The sequence below is a fragment of the Suillus fuscotomentosus genome, assembly GCF_016647785.1.
Source record: "Suillus fuscotomentosus strain FC203 chromosome Unknown F5891scaffold_113, whole genome shotgun sequence".
In the NCBI taxonomy this organism is placed as follows: domain Eukaryota; kingdom Fungi; phylum Basidiomycota; class Agaricomycetes; order Boletales; family Suillaceae; genus Suillus; species Suillus fuscotomentosus.
In genome coordinates, this window is record NW_024539625.1 from 12,486 (window position 1) to 29,248 (window position 16,763).

Below are 16,763 nucleotides of genomic sequence, written 5' to 3' on the forward strand. Positions count from 1 at the left end.
CCTGTTAGTTCCGGAATATGGTTGAGTTTTCCCATAACGAGAGGAAGTACGGAAACAGGAAGGATGTATAATGAGTTGTTGCGACTGAGTGACTTCGTGTGTGGTTCCGCTTGAAAGCAGGGCTCATAACCTGTTAGAAGCTAAGAGTATAACACGCTCAGTGTTGGAGATCAACAACTGGACATTGATAGTACCTAAGAGTATAACACGCTATGAGAGAAAATAGTATAAGACAAAGTCGGCGAGATAAGATGAAGACAGACATACCTCAGTGTTGGAGATCAACAACTGAGGTATCAGAAGACGAACGACATGAGAATATAAACCGAAAGAATCACATGTTAAAACTAAAAAGGAAATTGACGAGTTTACATTCCAACAGTGGTAACAGACAGCGCGGAGCTTGCCGACCAAACACCCCACACCTGTCCCTAGTGTTGTTCCGGCCCGGCTTGGCTCGAAAGCCGTGGCTTTGGCCTGGCCTTGCAAGGCTCTGGCCCGTAGAATATTCAGGCCAGGCCAAAGCCATGATTGACGGCTGGCTTCGGCTCGAGCCATGGCCTGAGTACATGAAATGTGAAATATTGGTGCAAGAAATATACTACAAACATATGTACTAGGTTTCGATGTCAGTACTATTGGATTCCAAATCCGAGTCACCATCATCATCAAGCAATAGACCATCCCAGCCCTCATCTTCAGCCTTCTCCACGTCTTCACTCTTCTCCCCCAATCCACCATCAATTTCGAACTCGTCAACTTGAAGTTCCTCCTCCACAACAGATGACGGCCCTGGTTCGCGGAACAGAAGATCATGGCGGATAGCACATTTGACACACTGAAGGGCCTCGACGACATCCCCTTTGAGCCGGTTGCGTCGTTTGCTGATAGTTATTCCACCTTGAGAAAATGCACGCTTGCTGGAAACAGATGATGCCATGATAGATAGATAGTCACGCGCAATTGAGGACCATACTGGCCCATATCTTTGACCGTTAATCTTGTTCGAAGGTGAGGAATATGAAACAAATAGTAAAAAAAATGAACGTACACCCCACCATTGGATCGTGCTCATGCCAGGCAAAGGTGGTGCCTCGAATGTGTCGATATAGTTCATGAAATCGGCCTGCCATGGTTTAGCCCAAGTTGATGGCGCTATTGTTGGAACGTCTTCGTCTTCGTCCGAGCTTTGCGTTTCGCGAATGAGTTTCTTGAGACAACTTCCTTTTCCTTGTTTGACGCGAGATTCTTGCGCTGATGCAGTTGTACCCATTTCAAGGTAGCGAGCTTCAAACTTTTTAAATCTGTCAGATATGAAAAGATATATGAGGCATCATTTGACCTACCACTCATTCCGCACAGGCAAGGACATCTTCCTGAAGATCTTCGGGCCAGTTTTTCTTGAAGTAAGCCATTTTGCCTGTTGGATCGAGTACTTGTAGGTCAAAGTTAGCAACCACAATTCACAGTGTATGCAATAAATAGATGGACGAACTCATAGCCATAATATATGCAGGAGTCTTCGTTGTCTTCTCATAATACTCGTCAATCTTGTTGGCAGCAGCATCCAGTGCAAGTTCAAATTGAGCATACTTAAGCCGTCTCACACGAGAGGACCATGCTTTGTAGAGTGTCTCGAGCGCAGGAACCACTAGGTGTAGTGTAGTTCCTGCATCCGATGAGAATGCCTTCTGGGCAATGTCCACATACTTGCAAGAAAATGTTAGGCAAAAATGGACGAAATAAATCATACACGCACTGAAAGTAAGTCAGCAAATTGGCCGACACGAAGCCACTCTGTACTTGTCAGTCTTAAATAATCAATCTTAGCACACCTCGTAAGATCCCGCTCCTGTAACCCCATCTCGTATACGAAAAGATCAACATGCACTTTGCTACTCTCGGCACGATTGAGCATAACATAGGTTGACGACCAACGAACCTTCATATCGAGTAGAAGCTGGGTTGGGGGTACATTGGCCTTTTCTTGAACACGTTTGTATAGCTCCTTCCGTTTCGCTGATGAGCGTTCCTTTAAAAATTGCCAGTGTGAGTTAATTCAGTGCATTGAAGACATCAGATAGACTTACCTTGACACAAATGGTACGGACGAGTCCTATCTCATCACGCTTGCCTTTATTCGAAGTGTCCAGTTCATGTGCCTTGGGATCATGTGGCGAGTAGTGTGGAGATTTACTGTATGTAGCAATTAAAGTCTGTGTTCCCAGATTGACGACATGTGCCAGACAACTACCGTGATACTGTTATATACAAAGTATATGTTGTAAATGAACTTACTTTATCCTTCTTTCACGCCACGGGAACTTCTTTTGGTGCTGATGATAAAGCCGTGCAAACTCATCAAGCATTGTGCCATTGTTGGCAGCATTATCACATGTGACATGGCCAAGCTATGGAATGTATGAGTATGAAGTGAAGCGATTGAAATACAAATCAAGATACCTTGTGCGTGATGCCGACACGGTCCAACACCTTAAACAGTGCACCACCAAGACATTTTCCATTGTGCGCATTATTCAGTTTGGTGAATCTGAGGAGCGCACTCTCACATTTCCATGTCGAGGGATTGTCTTCCTGGATCCAATGACCCGTCACAGCAAAATAACCATCAGTATTACCAGCTTGCCATGCATCACAGGTAATGTTGACGGCCCCGCGAACAGCATCACTCTAAGTCCCATTCAAATATATATCAGACGAAGACAGAAAGCAAAAGAACATGTAGACACACATTCAAAGTTGCCTTGAGCTTCGTTAAGTGATTTTTGAACATGCGCATAATCTGCGCCCGCGTTGCCTTCCTTCCAGGAATTGTCATGCCATTGGTAGCACGAGCAGCCACATCAATCATCTCTTTAAATTTTGGATGTTCGAGGGCTTGGATGGGCTCAACACAGCAAATATTAGTGATAGACTCTGATCGAGCAATACAGACACACCTGGTCCGTCGCTATGAGCCATTCAACAGCTGCAGTCTTGAACAGCTTGTCGGAGTATGGAACCACACGCTCTGCAAGCTTACGTTCAGTAAGATGTGAATTGATGACCTGTTGAGTGCGCATGGCTTTGGCCTTGCGATCCTTGACATCACCGGGCAACATCGAATCGAATTTGCTGGTTTTGGCCCAGGTTCGATATTTTCCCTATTGTAAGAGTATTTGTTAGTTTATATTCAGTGTGATCAATGAGCACGTACCGCAAAGTTTGCTTCTGCATGCCGACGAAGAGTTGTAGGTTCGTTTACAAGAACACAGCCTTTCCTATGAAATATGGGTGAGTATGTGAGCAACATTGATGGCCAAAATCTTACGCGCAGCTCTTGCATTTCCGATGCTTCTTGACCTTCCCATTTGCTCCTGTCTGCTCGAATGCTGGTCCGAAAAACTGTTCAATATCAGCCGTTCTACCTTCACATGTCGATGATGCATCAACAATTGATTGGACATCAACATCGATGGGGATACCATCTTTGTCAACATCTTTGTCAATGTCCGCTTCCTCGATGCGTTTCTTTTTTGCTGATGCTTTAAATTAATAAGAATGTTCAGTTAGAAGTAGGTTGTAGCACTCACACTTCGGATTAATATATGCACTTTCCCGCATCTCCACGTCATCGTCATCCTCATTGTCCTCAAAAATCTCCTCTAAGTCAACACGAACTCTTTTCGTCTGGTTGGGGACATGCGAAGTTGGTGGTGTAGCGGCAGTATTAGATGTGGTGGAAGTTGGTTGCTGTGAAGGGCCTGCCACAGATGACAGTTCGGTACCTTCTGCTTGTTTGGTGCATCGCGCAGCTTCAGCAATACGAAAGTCGTTGACAGCCTTTTTCTGGAAGGAAAGAGTTGCCAGTTCCGCTGAATGAAGGAGTGCTGCAGTAGGTTTGGTTTTGCGGACTGGACGTACAGCAACACGAGTTTCGCCCTCGTCATCTGAGATAATAGTGGGTGGCATAGGGTCAGTTCAACAAGGGGAAGACGACTCGGAGTATCTCACCTCATATTATATTGCTGGTCTTTTTGTGGCTAGTTCAGTCATTTTGGATGATCAGATGCCTGATATTGCAGAGAGCACAGAGACATACCATGTTCCTGGAAGTATATTCAAAACATTGATGAGTTTGAGACACCTAAGCGCACATGTTGGGAGCAAGATCGAAGCCGGGAGAACATTGTGCCGGATGCTGGAACCAATTTTGGCTTGAATACGCATTCTATTTTTTTGGTAAACATCTTACCAAAAAGTGTGCAAAGCCGTGGCCCAAGCCGGTGGCCCCTGGCTTTTCAGAACCATAGGCCAGGCCAAAGTTGTGGCCTGACCAAAGCTTTGGCCTGGCTGGGCCTGGCCTATATAGGCCTGGCTTCGGCTGGCCCACGGCCTGGCTTCGGCTGGCCCACGGCCTGAGGCCAGGCCGTGCACATCACTACCTGTCCCCCACACTGCACCCAAACACTTTGGTGCGGAGTCTGTGCGGACTTCACACAGACCGGCCATTTCCTACATGTCCTCGGACGTTGAAGCTTGTCTAAATTTGAATCAAAGTCCGCGGCGCTACCTTCAGCGTTTAATTTGCGGAGTCAAAAAGTTAACCAAGCCAGTTGCTGTATTCTGCAAGCAATGCCATTCCAGAACTCGCAAACTCTCTTGTTGCCTCACTCACATCGGTCACGGAAGACGAGAATCGACCTGTGCGTGAAGCTCGACGGACAGGCACTATGCTATCAAAGTTAGAATGAACGACTATCGTATTTGGTCTGCCTACATAGTAGTTAAGTATATATATGAGACTAAAGTGTTACTCCCGTGACAGATCCTCCAGACACATTCTTCCTCGCGCTCACGAACATTCTACTACCGCTCTGGAGGCCACCCTTTCCCATCTTTCTTTGTGCTCGCACACGTCATATTGAGTTTTTTCTTCCTCTATCAACTATCTGATCGCAGACACGCTACTTTTCTTTTTCCTTTCCAGGCCCTTCACTCTCTGTTTGTTCGTTCAGGTAGCTGACGACCATATGCTGTGATAACCTCTTCAATGACATGGTGTCATCGGCCATCTGGGTTTTATGAATCATGGTCATTCTTTTTGTTCAGATGATCAGTTGTTTTCGTGTGTCCTTAAGATATCTTTTTTATCGACTGCCCGGGCTTCGACACGCTACCCCAATGCCACTCCGAATTGTCTTGTGTACGTATGTCATAATCTTGTTAGACAGTTTATGCTGACGGACACGCTACTAGTAGTACTTCGACAGGCCATGCATGCCCAATACATGATTCTGCGGCCATGGTCAGTTCTTTGTTGTTATTTTTCGTTCTTTGTGCACCGTGCTCAGATGATAATCCAGGGCATTCATGAATATGTCGAAATCTCGGATTATCATCTGTCTGAACTCGGACACGCCACTTCTACTTTCCTTGGTCCATGGAATAGTTGCATCGCGCCCCACTCGAACAACCTAGATGGATGATGATGCAGTAGATGGAACAGAGCCATTCCGTCGCATCGTGTGCTTTGTGCTTGGACAGGTGACGTGTGGAATGGAGAAAAATTCCTTGTATCGCCTGTCTGGACTGGCGAGATCGCAAGGATCCCGAATGTAGATCGATGCACGGTTTGGACGTTGTGCTCAGGAGTTACTAGGTGGGACACTATTAGTACTTCTGGCAGAACGACTGTGATCTAATTCCCGATGACATACGTCGTGTCTTCCAGGATTTGCATCATCCATGCCTTATCTAGCCCGGCATCTATTCTTGGCTATCCTTCTTTCAAATTTCATCGATCATCGATCATGGACCGTGCTTCTATTCAGTGCGGGGCTTTATCGGTATCGATCATGCACATGGCACGAACAAAGAGTGCGAGGTCAATGCGATAACCAAGACGAGTAAGAGTAGTATCGATTCACACTCCAAAAAAGCCACCAATGAGAAAGAATGACTTATCTCTCGAATGACATCTTCCTCGCTCATCCAATTACCTCCTGCAACCCTTTGAGATACTTGAGACCGGGACTGGATCTCGCTGGACCTTCCAACATCATAGGCGATCTTGGCTGTGATTCGAGTACCGTAGGTCTCGGCTGAGGCTCGAATGGCGTGGGTCTCACATGCGACTTGAGAACCGTGGATCTTGGTTGAGACTCGTCGATCTTGGTTGTGACTTGATCATTGTCTGCCTCCGAGGCTCAGCGCTCAATCGTCGGTCCTGGCTGAGACTCGAACGCCGCAGGTCTCGCCTGCGTCTCGAATACTGGTGGTCTTGTCTGCATCTCTAAATTCGTCTGCCTTGGCTGAGGCTCAATCACTGCCTGTTTGTCTTGCGTCTGTGTCTGTGTCTGCGTCTCCACCCCTGCTCCCCTGACCTGCGACTCAAACGCTGGTGGCCTCTGTGACACGCCCACAATCAGCTGTCAAGGCACTTGCACTGATTCTCGACGTGTTTTAACATCGGCCACCAAGGACCAGGTTGGTTGCTAGTCATTCCATATAATTTCACCTTAACACTTAGTTCAAGCGCGGATGCTTCGTTCCAGTAGTGATACAACAAGAAATAGCTTTCCCTAGACCTTCCAAATATACTTCGAAACACAATATGTTAAATGATTATCATGACGGATCCTTCACCAAATTTCTCCTTCCTGCAGACCACTAGGCAAGCATTTCCCTACACCGTACTGCTAGTTGATACATGTACATGCTCGTGGAAAACAATCGAACTCATGCCAGTTTCTGCATCGGAGTATGCCACGAGTTTGGCGTGGTATTCTCGAACGCTCAGGATGAGGCGTGGTCCCAGCACAAACATCTGCACGACCGATAAAATTTCAAGAGCACTTCCGAGTATCTCAGCTCCAATAGAATTTGAATCCTACAGAAATGATGAGCAGTCGTTGCACGCAGATGTCAGCAACAGGTCAGCACACCGAGATTTCTGGAGAGAGATAAGCAAGATGGAGGCAAGAGACACCAACAAAGCTAACATGAGCAGAACTTGAGCAGAAAAATACAACCATATTCACATTACGAGCGCACCTTGCAAAATAAAGAACGTGAGATTGTATGAGCACTCTGAAACAGTCACTGATGGTCGATCTTGTTGATGGGCCGAGTCGTCGCAGGTCACGAAAGTGTTTCACAGCAACCCAGACTGAAAGACACAGTGCGAGGACCTCCCACACAGTGTCGAGCATCCAAGTCGTCGAAATGAGAAGCTGGTTGTCCCCTCCAAATACATAACCGCCGCACATGTATGTGCCAGAGAGTATCAACTCCTCTTGTATGTGTCCAATGAGCCGCGTTCTTCAAGTCGACAAGTAAAGCTTACTTGCTACAGCATCGTTGAGTGCTATTGCCGTGGTTACCCCGGAAGTGATGTTTACAGCCAGGAAGATAATAACAAGGAATATAAGCATCGTCCTAGATCCCTGATACATGGCATGCAACCGAGCAATCATGATCACTTGCATCGTGTGTCAGTCAGGTCAATATCACAGAGATATTGCACCTGGGTAACTTACCACTCAACATGGCAGTCAATGCCACATTTGTGCCATTCATTGCGTAGTAGATGATAGTGCCTAAATCTTCCAATTAGTGAACACCCTTGCACCAGTATGAAAGACTTCGACTTACACCTATTGAGTCATTATGGTCAGCCGAGTTCAATAGTTGGAATCTCACTCACCCCTACATATGAGCGTATTGATTAGACGGGAATGAGATGGCTGCGGAATACATACTGCATCCGTCAGCGATACCGATGGCAGATATTCTGTGTCCCGCCGGTCAGTAAATGGAACACAGCACATATGAGACATACCCAGAAGACGGACACTAATTGTCAGAGATAAGCTAAGAGCACCGTGAAAAGTTGTTGATCTCGACACATACACATAATATAATAGTCCAATGTAGCGTACCTAGAACATTTTGTAGTCAGCACAAGTTGCCCACCACGCTCAAGCACAACATGAGGTACGAACAGTCAAATACAGCACGGTCATGAGAGACCAGCGTTGTCTCTGTCGCGAATTTATTGCATGCTCTTGTTTTCTTCTGATACGGGACTCTTGTCACTCACCCAGATGAGTTCAATCTATGACACCATTTTTAGCGAGTTGGCTGCTGCGGCGATAAGATGGATGTACCTCTTGTCCGAGTGTTAAGACTGGAAATATCATGAGAATATCAGCGATTTTCGAACACTGTCCTGCTCACCCCAATCGTATACCACCACGACGCCCGCAGCAACTTCGAAGCTGAATGTCAACGTTATATCTAGACATCCTAATGTGACGAACCCATCCAATAGCTGAAAAAAATATTGAAACTGATATACGGCCACCAACTGGGATCATTTGAGACGTAGGTCATGTTGCAGGGATGGCTGAACGAGTGGGGAATGTCATTGGCTTATGACGATAGCGTTCGTGCTAGATATACCACCGTTCAGCCCTTGTATCACCAAAATCAGTATGATGGAAATGGAAATTTGATCACGCCTCCAGACCCTTGATCAGGTGAAACGGTACAAAATCAAACAAAAAGCCGGTAATCGAAATATATTTTGATTTCCAAATCAGTATTACGCACAGGACTACTTCAACACCAGGAAAGTTCCAGTCGTTCGTGATGTCGGCAACTTATCTTCAGCGCGATTTTTGCTGTGAGCTTGCAAAAATTGAGGAGTTTCCTATGAAATCACGTAGTCATCGATCCAACACAGGTGAAAGTTTGATATGCGTGAAACAAGTATTTACACACTCTTGGTATCGCTGGCTGAGCCCGAGGCGTAACGGCCCTGCGAGTACTCTTATGGAACAAGGGTCATTCTGCGGAACTCAGACAAGAAACCGTGACACAGTTGGTTAAATATATCTCACCTTATCCGTCGCCTGGTACGCTTGAATCATTGGGCTATCATGATGTTATCAGAACGATGAAAGAAAGAGACGGTAAGGATAGAGCGAATTCGATACAAAGTGCACTTGATGCCATGGTGATGCAGATGTATTGTACTGCCAGATACATCCTCATTTGTGATTGATAGATGTTGAATAATCATCCGACACTATCGGGGGAAATTGCACACGGGAGACAGTAAAGGTGCAACACGCCAGAAGGCTGGTTTCTGATGGTACGGGCTCATATCGATGGCATTGTGTTTCAGTAAACATCTATGCTATAAGAGTGAGACCCGTCATTCCTGTGTAGGGCCATCCTGTGTCGGAACAAATCAGTATGGCCCTGGATCTGTTCAACTATTCTTCACACACAAAACTCACACACGCACAGATGCGACACACACACAAACGAGACGCACACACATAATCACTCCTTCGCATACCAGTCGATGGAACATGCAGTATTGTCAGTGCAGTATCATGAGTGCTCGATGATGGGCGGCTCCTCGCAGGCAATAATGCGGCAGTGCTCATTATTGGCTGAACTACGCATCAATCTTATGTATTACATAAGCGTTGTGCCGCCTGATGAGGCTTTGCTATTTTTTTCTATAAGTCACTGCAGTTCTTCAGTACCTCGGGATGTCAATGTGTAGTAGTCAAGAGGCTAACACCAACACCCAGGGATGAAATGCTGAAAGCGAGTCTCCTACTGCTGTCCCTGCTATTTTTGTGCATGCAGTGCCATCTAGAACGCCAGTGGTGACGAAACCAAGATGGAACTTTCTCAACAAGATCTATGTACACTCGATTTTCTCCAAGTCCTTTGTTTTCGCCAGGGAGTTGAAAGGGACCAGTGCTGGTGACATTGAGACTCAAGGTACGTTTTGACTTTTTATCATTTTTCTATATTCTTACTGCGAAGCATCTTGCACTCCTGCAGTTACTATCTATTGCGCCTACCCGTTCTCTCGTGAACTAATCAATGTCTACAGACCTATTTGTCTGGTCCCTCGCGCCCGTTCTCATGCTTGCTCTAACTCTTTTGTTTGTGCTCGCTCTCTTGCACCCGTTCATGCTTACTCTCTCATACCTGTTCTCTCGTGCTAACTCTGTCCCACTTTTTCTCTCATGCCGCGCCCCATCTCTCATGCCCTCCTACTTCTCGATGTCGCTCGGTATTGAGACCATCAACTGTGGCACCACAACAAGCGCCCGCCACGTCACCTGCATCTTTGCGCACTGTCCACCAGCCGGTCCTTAAAAAGTTTCGAGGCTTTGCTCTCAATGCTGGCGACTTCGGTGCATTTTGTTTGCCCTTGGACTCTACTTGCTTTGCGCTTATAGAAACCTTTATCATCGCTCTGAGACCTACTCACTTCTCATCGCTCCGTCTCGTCCACCGGCCAGGCCTTGAAAAGATTTGAGGCTTTGCTGCCAATGCTGGCGGCTTTGGTGCATTTTATTTGCCCCTTGGACTCTACAGTTCTTCATTGGGGACCTTGTCTGCAATACAATTTGATTATCAAATCATGTCAGATCTAGTAGTGCAGTACTAATTTTTCTACAATACAAGAGTATGTATGCGAAGGAGTGATTATGTGTGTGTGTCTCATTTGTGTGTGTGTCGCGTCTGTGCATGTGTGTGAGTTTTGTGTGTGAAGAATAGTTGAACAGATCCAGTGCCATAAATCAGTGCTATAGAGTGTTGCATACATGCATCAGAGAACTGATGAGTCCTTGACATGGTAGTCGTGGGAACTACAGGAGGAAACAATTTCGCTCCTGCGACACAAGATCATGTATGCTACAAAATTTTTGATTTGTAAATACATAGCTATTGTTGAAGAGACAAGTCGTCCTCTGCTTTCGGACAGATTAATGTTGCATTTGGCTATTGGGCAACCTTACCACTTCCAGACCTTTCAGTCACTTTGGACGTAGAAGTGGTGCCCCGGATGTGCCAAAAGGCTGTAGAATGTGTCTCAGCCAGTACCGGCCTGTCCAGGTAGATATGTGGCTGGCCGGTGTGTAGAGGTAGGCACAGCCAGTGTACCTTGAACCCGCAAGGTATGTAGCCTGTGTGACCACTCAGGCAGTGTGTAGAGCTAGGACTGGCCGATGTTTCCATATACAAGTGCTCGGCCAGCACTGCTCATACGACCACATATAAGGGTGCTGGCCGGCCATGTAGGGCAGGATCCAGCCTCTGGCCAGCACTCTTATGGACAGTCGTATAGGAGTCTCGGCCGAGCACATAGGGCAGGCACTGGCCAGCTTCACCAGGACCCAGCCTCCGGCCAGCCCTGCTCATACACCTATGTATAGGAGTACTGGCCAACTGTGGTAGGGCAGGGGCCAGCTCAGTGAGGACACATCCTCCAGCCAGCACTTGTATACATGGACGTATAAGAGCCTCAGCCGAGCACATAGAGCAGGTACTGGCCAGCACTTTTATACATGGTCGTATAGGAGCCCCGGCCGAGCACACAGGGCAGGTACTGGCCAGCTCAGCCATGACATAGCCCCTGGCCAGGACTGTTATACATCCCTGTATAAGAGTCCCGGCCAGGGGTATTGGGCAGGTACTGGCCAGCTTAGCCAGGACACAGCCTCCAGCCAGCACTCTTATATATGATCATATAAGAGCCCTGGCCGAGCACACAGGGCAGGTACTGGGCAGCTCAGCCATGACACAGCCCCCAGCCGGGACTCGTATACTGTGCTGTATAAGAGCCCCGGCCGAGGGTATAGGCCATATGCTCATTTTACAAGCAGGAGGCTGGCTGAACTGGCCAGTACTTGCTCTACATGACCGGCCAGCACCTTTATACATGCCAGTACCTGCCCTCTACCCCAGGCCGGGGCTCTTATACTGAGCAGTATAAGAGCCCCGGCCTGGGGTAGAGGGCAGGTACTGGCATGTATAAAGGTGCTGACCGGTGTAGAGACTCGTGCGTCTCATGGCGTGATATGGCAGTTTCCACCAAGGAGTGCATAGCACGAACTTGTAGCGTCACTCTGTGCGCTACCCGCAGCTATCCCTATATGAGGCGCAACTTTCCCGCACAATGCGCACCATGCGCGCACCATTCCTGCGCTTCGCGATGTATCCGCGCTTGAGCGCCCTATAGCGCCAGCCATCCAGATGCATCCATCCACTGTCCACCATATTCTCTAGTGCGTATATTTCCATTTCTTTTATTAGCATATCATTCCGCCTCTATTTTTATAATGGACCCTTACTTATATATATCTTTACATACCTATTCAGTAGCGCTTCGGCTCCGCATGACCGCGCTTAGGCGCGCTATATAAGCGCCAGCAGTACATACTACGAGAAGAAGTTTTCCACTTACTTTTCACCCAACTTTACTTTTGACTTGAGTACCACCCACTATTTACCTAGCTGAACATAGTAGAAATCTATTTGTCTGCACTTTGCACCTCTCTTCACTTGTCTTACATCTTATCCTCACTTAAGCTTACTCTTTCTCATTTCCGCACACGTGCGCGCCTTCCCGCGCCTTCGTACCTTGCGCGCACCTGTGCTTTCTCGCACCTCGCTTCAGCGCGTACCTCTAGATCTTTGCTGCACTCGCTTCCCTTTAGGGTCGAATGTGCTTGTCTCCTCAAGTAACGCAGACTAGGCAATGCACGACCTACAACATTTTATAGATACAGTCAGGAGCATTCAATTGTTCCTCTCAGTATTGTTGTTTATACACCGGTCATGTAGAGAAGTACTGGTGCCCTATACTGCCCTATACCCCGGCCAGGACTCTTATACTGTGCTGGCCAGTACTATATAACAGCCCCGGCCGGGGGTATAGGGCAGGTACTGGCATGTATAAAGATGCTGGCCAGTCATGTAGTGCAAGTACTGGCCAGCACAGTATTCTCTTAGCAGCATCCCAAGACCTAGGCCGACCTTCATGGCTGACGCCAAGCCAGATATCTTCGCAGACGAGACTATCTCAAAGAACGTGTCCAACTCACTAACCTCTGAGTGTACACTGTTTGGAAGGTGCGATCCCTCCCAAGACCATGTTGCCCATGCAGGCCATTCGGTTGCCTCAGAGCTTTGTTCCTGCATCAGGTAAGTGTCAAGTTTCACCAATCTAGGTAAAAATCACAAGTGTACCTTTTTCAAGCCACCAATACTCGAAATGAAAAGCAGATACTCTCTGTTGCTGCTGAGGGATCGTAAGAATGACATTTGATCTTTCATTGGCACAGTAGCTGGTGTGCATATGCCTTCTTGAGCAACTGACGGTCGAGCGACGAGGCCTGCTGATGGAGCTAGATTATCATCAGAGCTGTCCTCGGAGCTGTCCTCGGCCAGCCGTCTTGTATGTTTCACGGATGTAGGGGCAGCTGAGGCTCCTTCTTCATCGCTGACTTCTATGTACTTCTTTTTTGATGTCTTCTAGCCTACATAAACAGCATTTTCGAGCAGGGACTTGTTCATGTGGGCACTTGCAGCTCCGACAAAAATAACGAGTCTCTGCTTCGAAGCCTTCTGGGCTTCCCAATGGCCCCAAAGTTTGTTGATTTCCTTCACTCTCAAATGAGATGGGTCTTGCACGGTAAAACCATTGGGGATGGAGTCTGGATCCAGGTACAGCAAAGGCTCACTGGCGATTGAGAGCCAAGGTACTGGCTTCATGCTACCAGTGAAGACTTCTGAAAAACGGAAGGTGAGTCAAGTTAAAATTGACAAAGACGAAGTAATCAACAACTCGCTGTAAGATGCATGAAAAATTTGCCGAACCAGTTCTTGTTGCCCCTTGAGGCTCACTTCCTTACGAGAAGGGAGCTTTGCGTAACCATGGTTATCCAGGATGACTTCAGGCATTGCATCCTTTCCATCATTCGTTTCTTCATCGGAGTCATCATCATCATCATTGATGGGGTCTGATACACGGTCATTGAGCAGTCTGAACTGATCCAAAAAAAATACAAAACTCACAGAATTCAGCCTTTGACCACTCGGCATATTTTTCAAAACCTTCAGACATCCATTCTTTGCTTCCTCAAGAACTCTGGCTAAACGATTTCTTCTGATTGACAGGCTGAGACTCATGACTGAATAACAATAACATTGTTAGTTTACACTGAGGAGAGTGTATAAATACTCACATCTTGACACTTAAAGTCTGATCGGCATTTTTCTTGTGACTGACCAACATCATGAGTCGGCAACCCATAGTACGACACATCTGTTCTGTAAAATCATCGAGAACTTTTTTGAGGTTTTTCTTTCGATACCTGCCAATATAGTTAGAGTAGAAATTGAACAAAAAATGACAATTTACATCGCCTGTGATTCTGCTGGGGCGCCATCCCTATTCCACTTGTCCCTCACCTCCTCAACCTCCTTCTGATGTGCAGAGGTCATGCTGTTGAACCATTGCCTCGCATGTCCAGTCCTATACTTAATAGAATGTTGTACGCCTTTCTTCTGTTGCTGCTCCTTATCGTAGTTGTCCATCTCCTGCTTAAAGAGTTTCTGTGCGACGTCCCAAGCATTAAGCTCCTTCTTGTAGAACCCTGTGTCCTTAGGACAAGCCGCCAACTCTCTGTCTTCAGGGGACATGCCAAGTTCTTCCTCCAGCTCTGAGTCATCTCCCAAGATCTGTTGCTCATCACGCCGATCATCAGCATCCGTTAAGAACTGGAGGTAGTACCTCTGGATAGCCTATATATCAAGTATGTCAGCACCATTGTATACTCAGAATGAACAGTACCTTTTTCAATCCCTTTGGTAAATCCTCAGGATCCTCTCTTGTGTGATGAATTGCGACAATTTCATTGCGGATCTGTCTCAGCAAATTGTGACGGGAATTCTTCCCATTTACAAACTGATCTTTGTGGAGAGTCAGTACTCCCTCCCAAGAAGCATACCATTCAGCCATTAATGACATGTTGTATAAGTCAAGAGCTTTCGGCAAGGGTGGGTATGCGTCGCGTAACCTTAGACCAGGCTGAAAAGTTGAAATTTTGAAAGAGACGCGATCACGTGCATGCAAACCAAGACGCGTCGTTACCAAATCAACTGTGTGACAAAGTGATAACTCAATTCAAATTATGTACATACACTGTCAAGTAAATACCCAATTCACCTGCGCGCCTTCTTGGCAGTCCCAGTAGGCACCCCCTCATTCATGCGCTTGCCTTGGGTAGACACAGCTGAAGACTGAAGTACAAAATGAGTAGAAGGCGACTGGAACCAAGCGCAGTTCTTGGCCTTTGCGCTGTTGACAATTGACCCAGGAGGCTTGGTGACGGACAACTTGTAGGGAGGCAACTTTTGCATGCTACCACAGTTGGTGTACTTGCATGTGTAGATGTACCAGCAAACAGAGACATGGTCTGGGGCGTCCTCGTCATGACTCTTATCAGCAACCGTCACAGTGACCCTCTCGGCCCAGCTCTTGGTAGAGCCGCATTGGGGGAACTGTGCAGGAATATCCCAGCCCCAAGGTGAAGTCTGAGTGTGAGCGCACGCAAATGTAGTCAGTTCCAGTTTGCAGCAACCTTCAATGTTGACTCGAGTCATCAGGATGATGCTGGTGTGCTGACCGAGGCAACCTGACATACTAAGGAGAGTGGGAAACACACTGTGGACACTGAGTTGCTCAATCGCGACAAGTTCGATCATGGCGACCAAAAAATTCGTGGTGACAAGAGGTTGAAAGCGAGGTGCAGGAAAGATGATTGTGCCCACAAAGTCGAATTGAAGAACGGCCTCCTTGAGCTGAGTGTAGGATGTCTCATGCACCACCACAGAGCCGCAGACCAGGAAGACAATGTGGGAGGACTTGAGGATCCTAGCATAGGGCTTTAACACTGTAGAGAGAACCTAGGATACATTAATTCATAACGTTAAAATGTCCAAAATTTTAAACTTACATGCTGAACTTCCATCGCAACATACTCTCCCTCACCTTGACCCTCCTTCCCTGCAAAGAGCCACCCACTGTCTTCTTCCGAATTGTTGGAGAGAAACGCAAAGACGCGACCGGTGAGCTCAGAAACTGTTCGGACCTGGTCGCGGGTGTAGTTGTCGATCTGCTGATATGAAGCAATGTCGAACAAGATCTCGATGTACAGAAACCCGCCGCTGGGGTAGAACTTGTCGAGGTAATGGGAGAGGAGTGGAACGGGTGTTGGGATTCTGTCCTTGCCACCAAGGATAAAATGGACGATGGCAAGGGGTGTGGCTGCCAAGATGGAGCTAGACACCAGCTCGTACTTGCCCTTGAGCTGCAGGAAGCCTGGGAGTACAGGTGTTCCTCCTTGCTCTGGCAAAATGTTATGATAGAAGCCCTGAACAGTCAATCAATTTAAAATTTGAATAATAAAGAAAGACTCACAAAATATGGCATGGGCTCCTTGATTGTCCGCAACGAGTGACAAGAAAGACATAAAAATATTACGTCCATATGTCGGACATCATCGATATGGGCCTTGGGCACCTCAATGCATTTGCTGCACATGATGCGGGGGCACGCGTTGCATTCAAAAAGTACAATGTCACCTTCCGCGCCATCACGACAAATCAAACACCACTGACCCGCAGTCAGTCAATGAAACACTTGAAGTAGGCAAAAAAACTTACTATACTGTGATCTTCAGTTGTCCTAGTGTCTTCCGGCTCCAAGGATGATGTGGACGATTCGGCATGTGACGCAGCGGGCACCGGAGGAGAGCCGACAGGTGCCAAAAGTTTCTTGGCAGAACCGCTGTAGGGATTCATTTCTGGTTGGGCTTGTAGAGACTGTTTTTACCTTACCTTATGTTGGCACTTTTGTAGCTTACATAATCAAGCAA

General features: G+C 47.1%; 2 protein-coding genes across 2 annotated transcripts; both read right to left on the bottom strand.

Moving 5' to 3' along the window:
- Positions 1 to 2,713: 2,713 nt before the first annotated feature.
- On the bottom strand, positions 2,714 to 3,313 carry F5891DRAFT_963703 (uncharacterized protein; the record flags this gene model as incomplete). Its single annotated transcript, XM_041376034.1, has 3 exons — positions 2,714 to 2,908; positions 2,961 to 3,164; positions 3,218 to 3,313. 3 exons carry the CDS (start codon positions 3,311 to 3,313, stop codon positions 2,714 to 2,716), a joined length of 495 nt encoding a protein of 164 aa, XP_041218494.1.
- A 10,043-nt stretch (positions 3,314 to 13,356) lies between these two features.
- On the bottom strand, positions 13,357 to 16,616 carry F5891DRAFT_986304 (uncharacterized protein; the record flags this gene model as incomplete). The annotated part of the gene is made up of 11 exons (XM_041377738.1): positions 13,357 to 13,613; positions 13,737 to 13,872; positions 13,900 to 13,990; positions 14,070 to 14,198; positions 14,246 to 14,628; positions 14,678 to 14,903; positions 15,053 to 15,521; positions 15,552 to 15,792; positions 15,843 to 16,259; positions 16,307 to 16,421; positions 16,552 to 16,616. The coding sequence occupies 11 exons, from the start codon at positions 16,614 to 16,616 to the stop codon at positions 13,357 to 13,359; spliced, it is 2,529 nt and encodes an 842-aa protein (XP_041218495.1).
- Between the last annotated feature and the right edge of the window lie 147 nt (positions 16,617 to 16,763).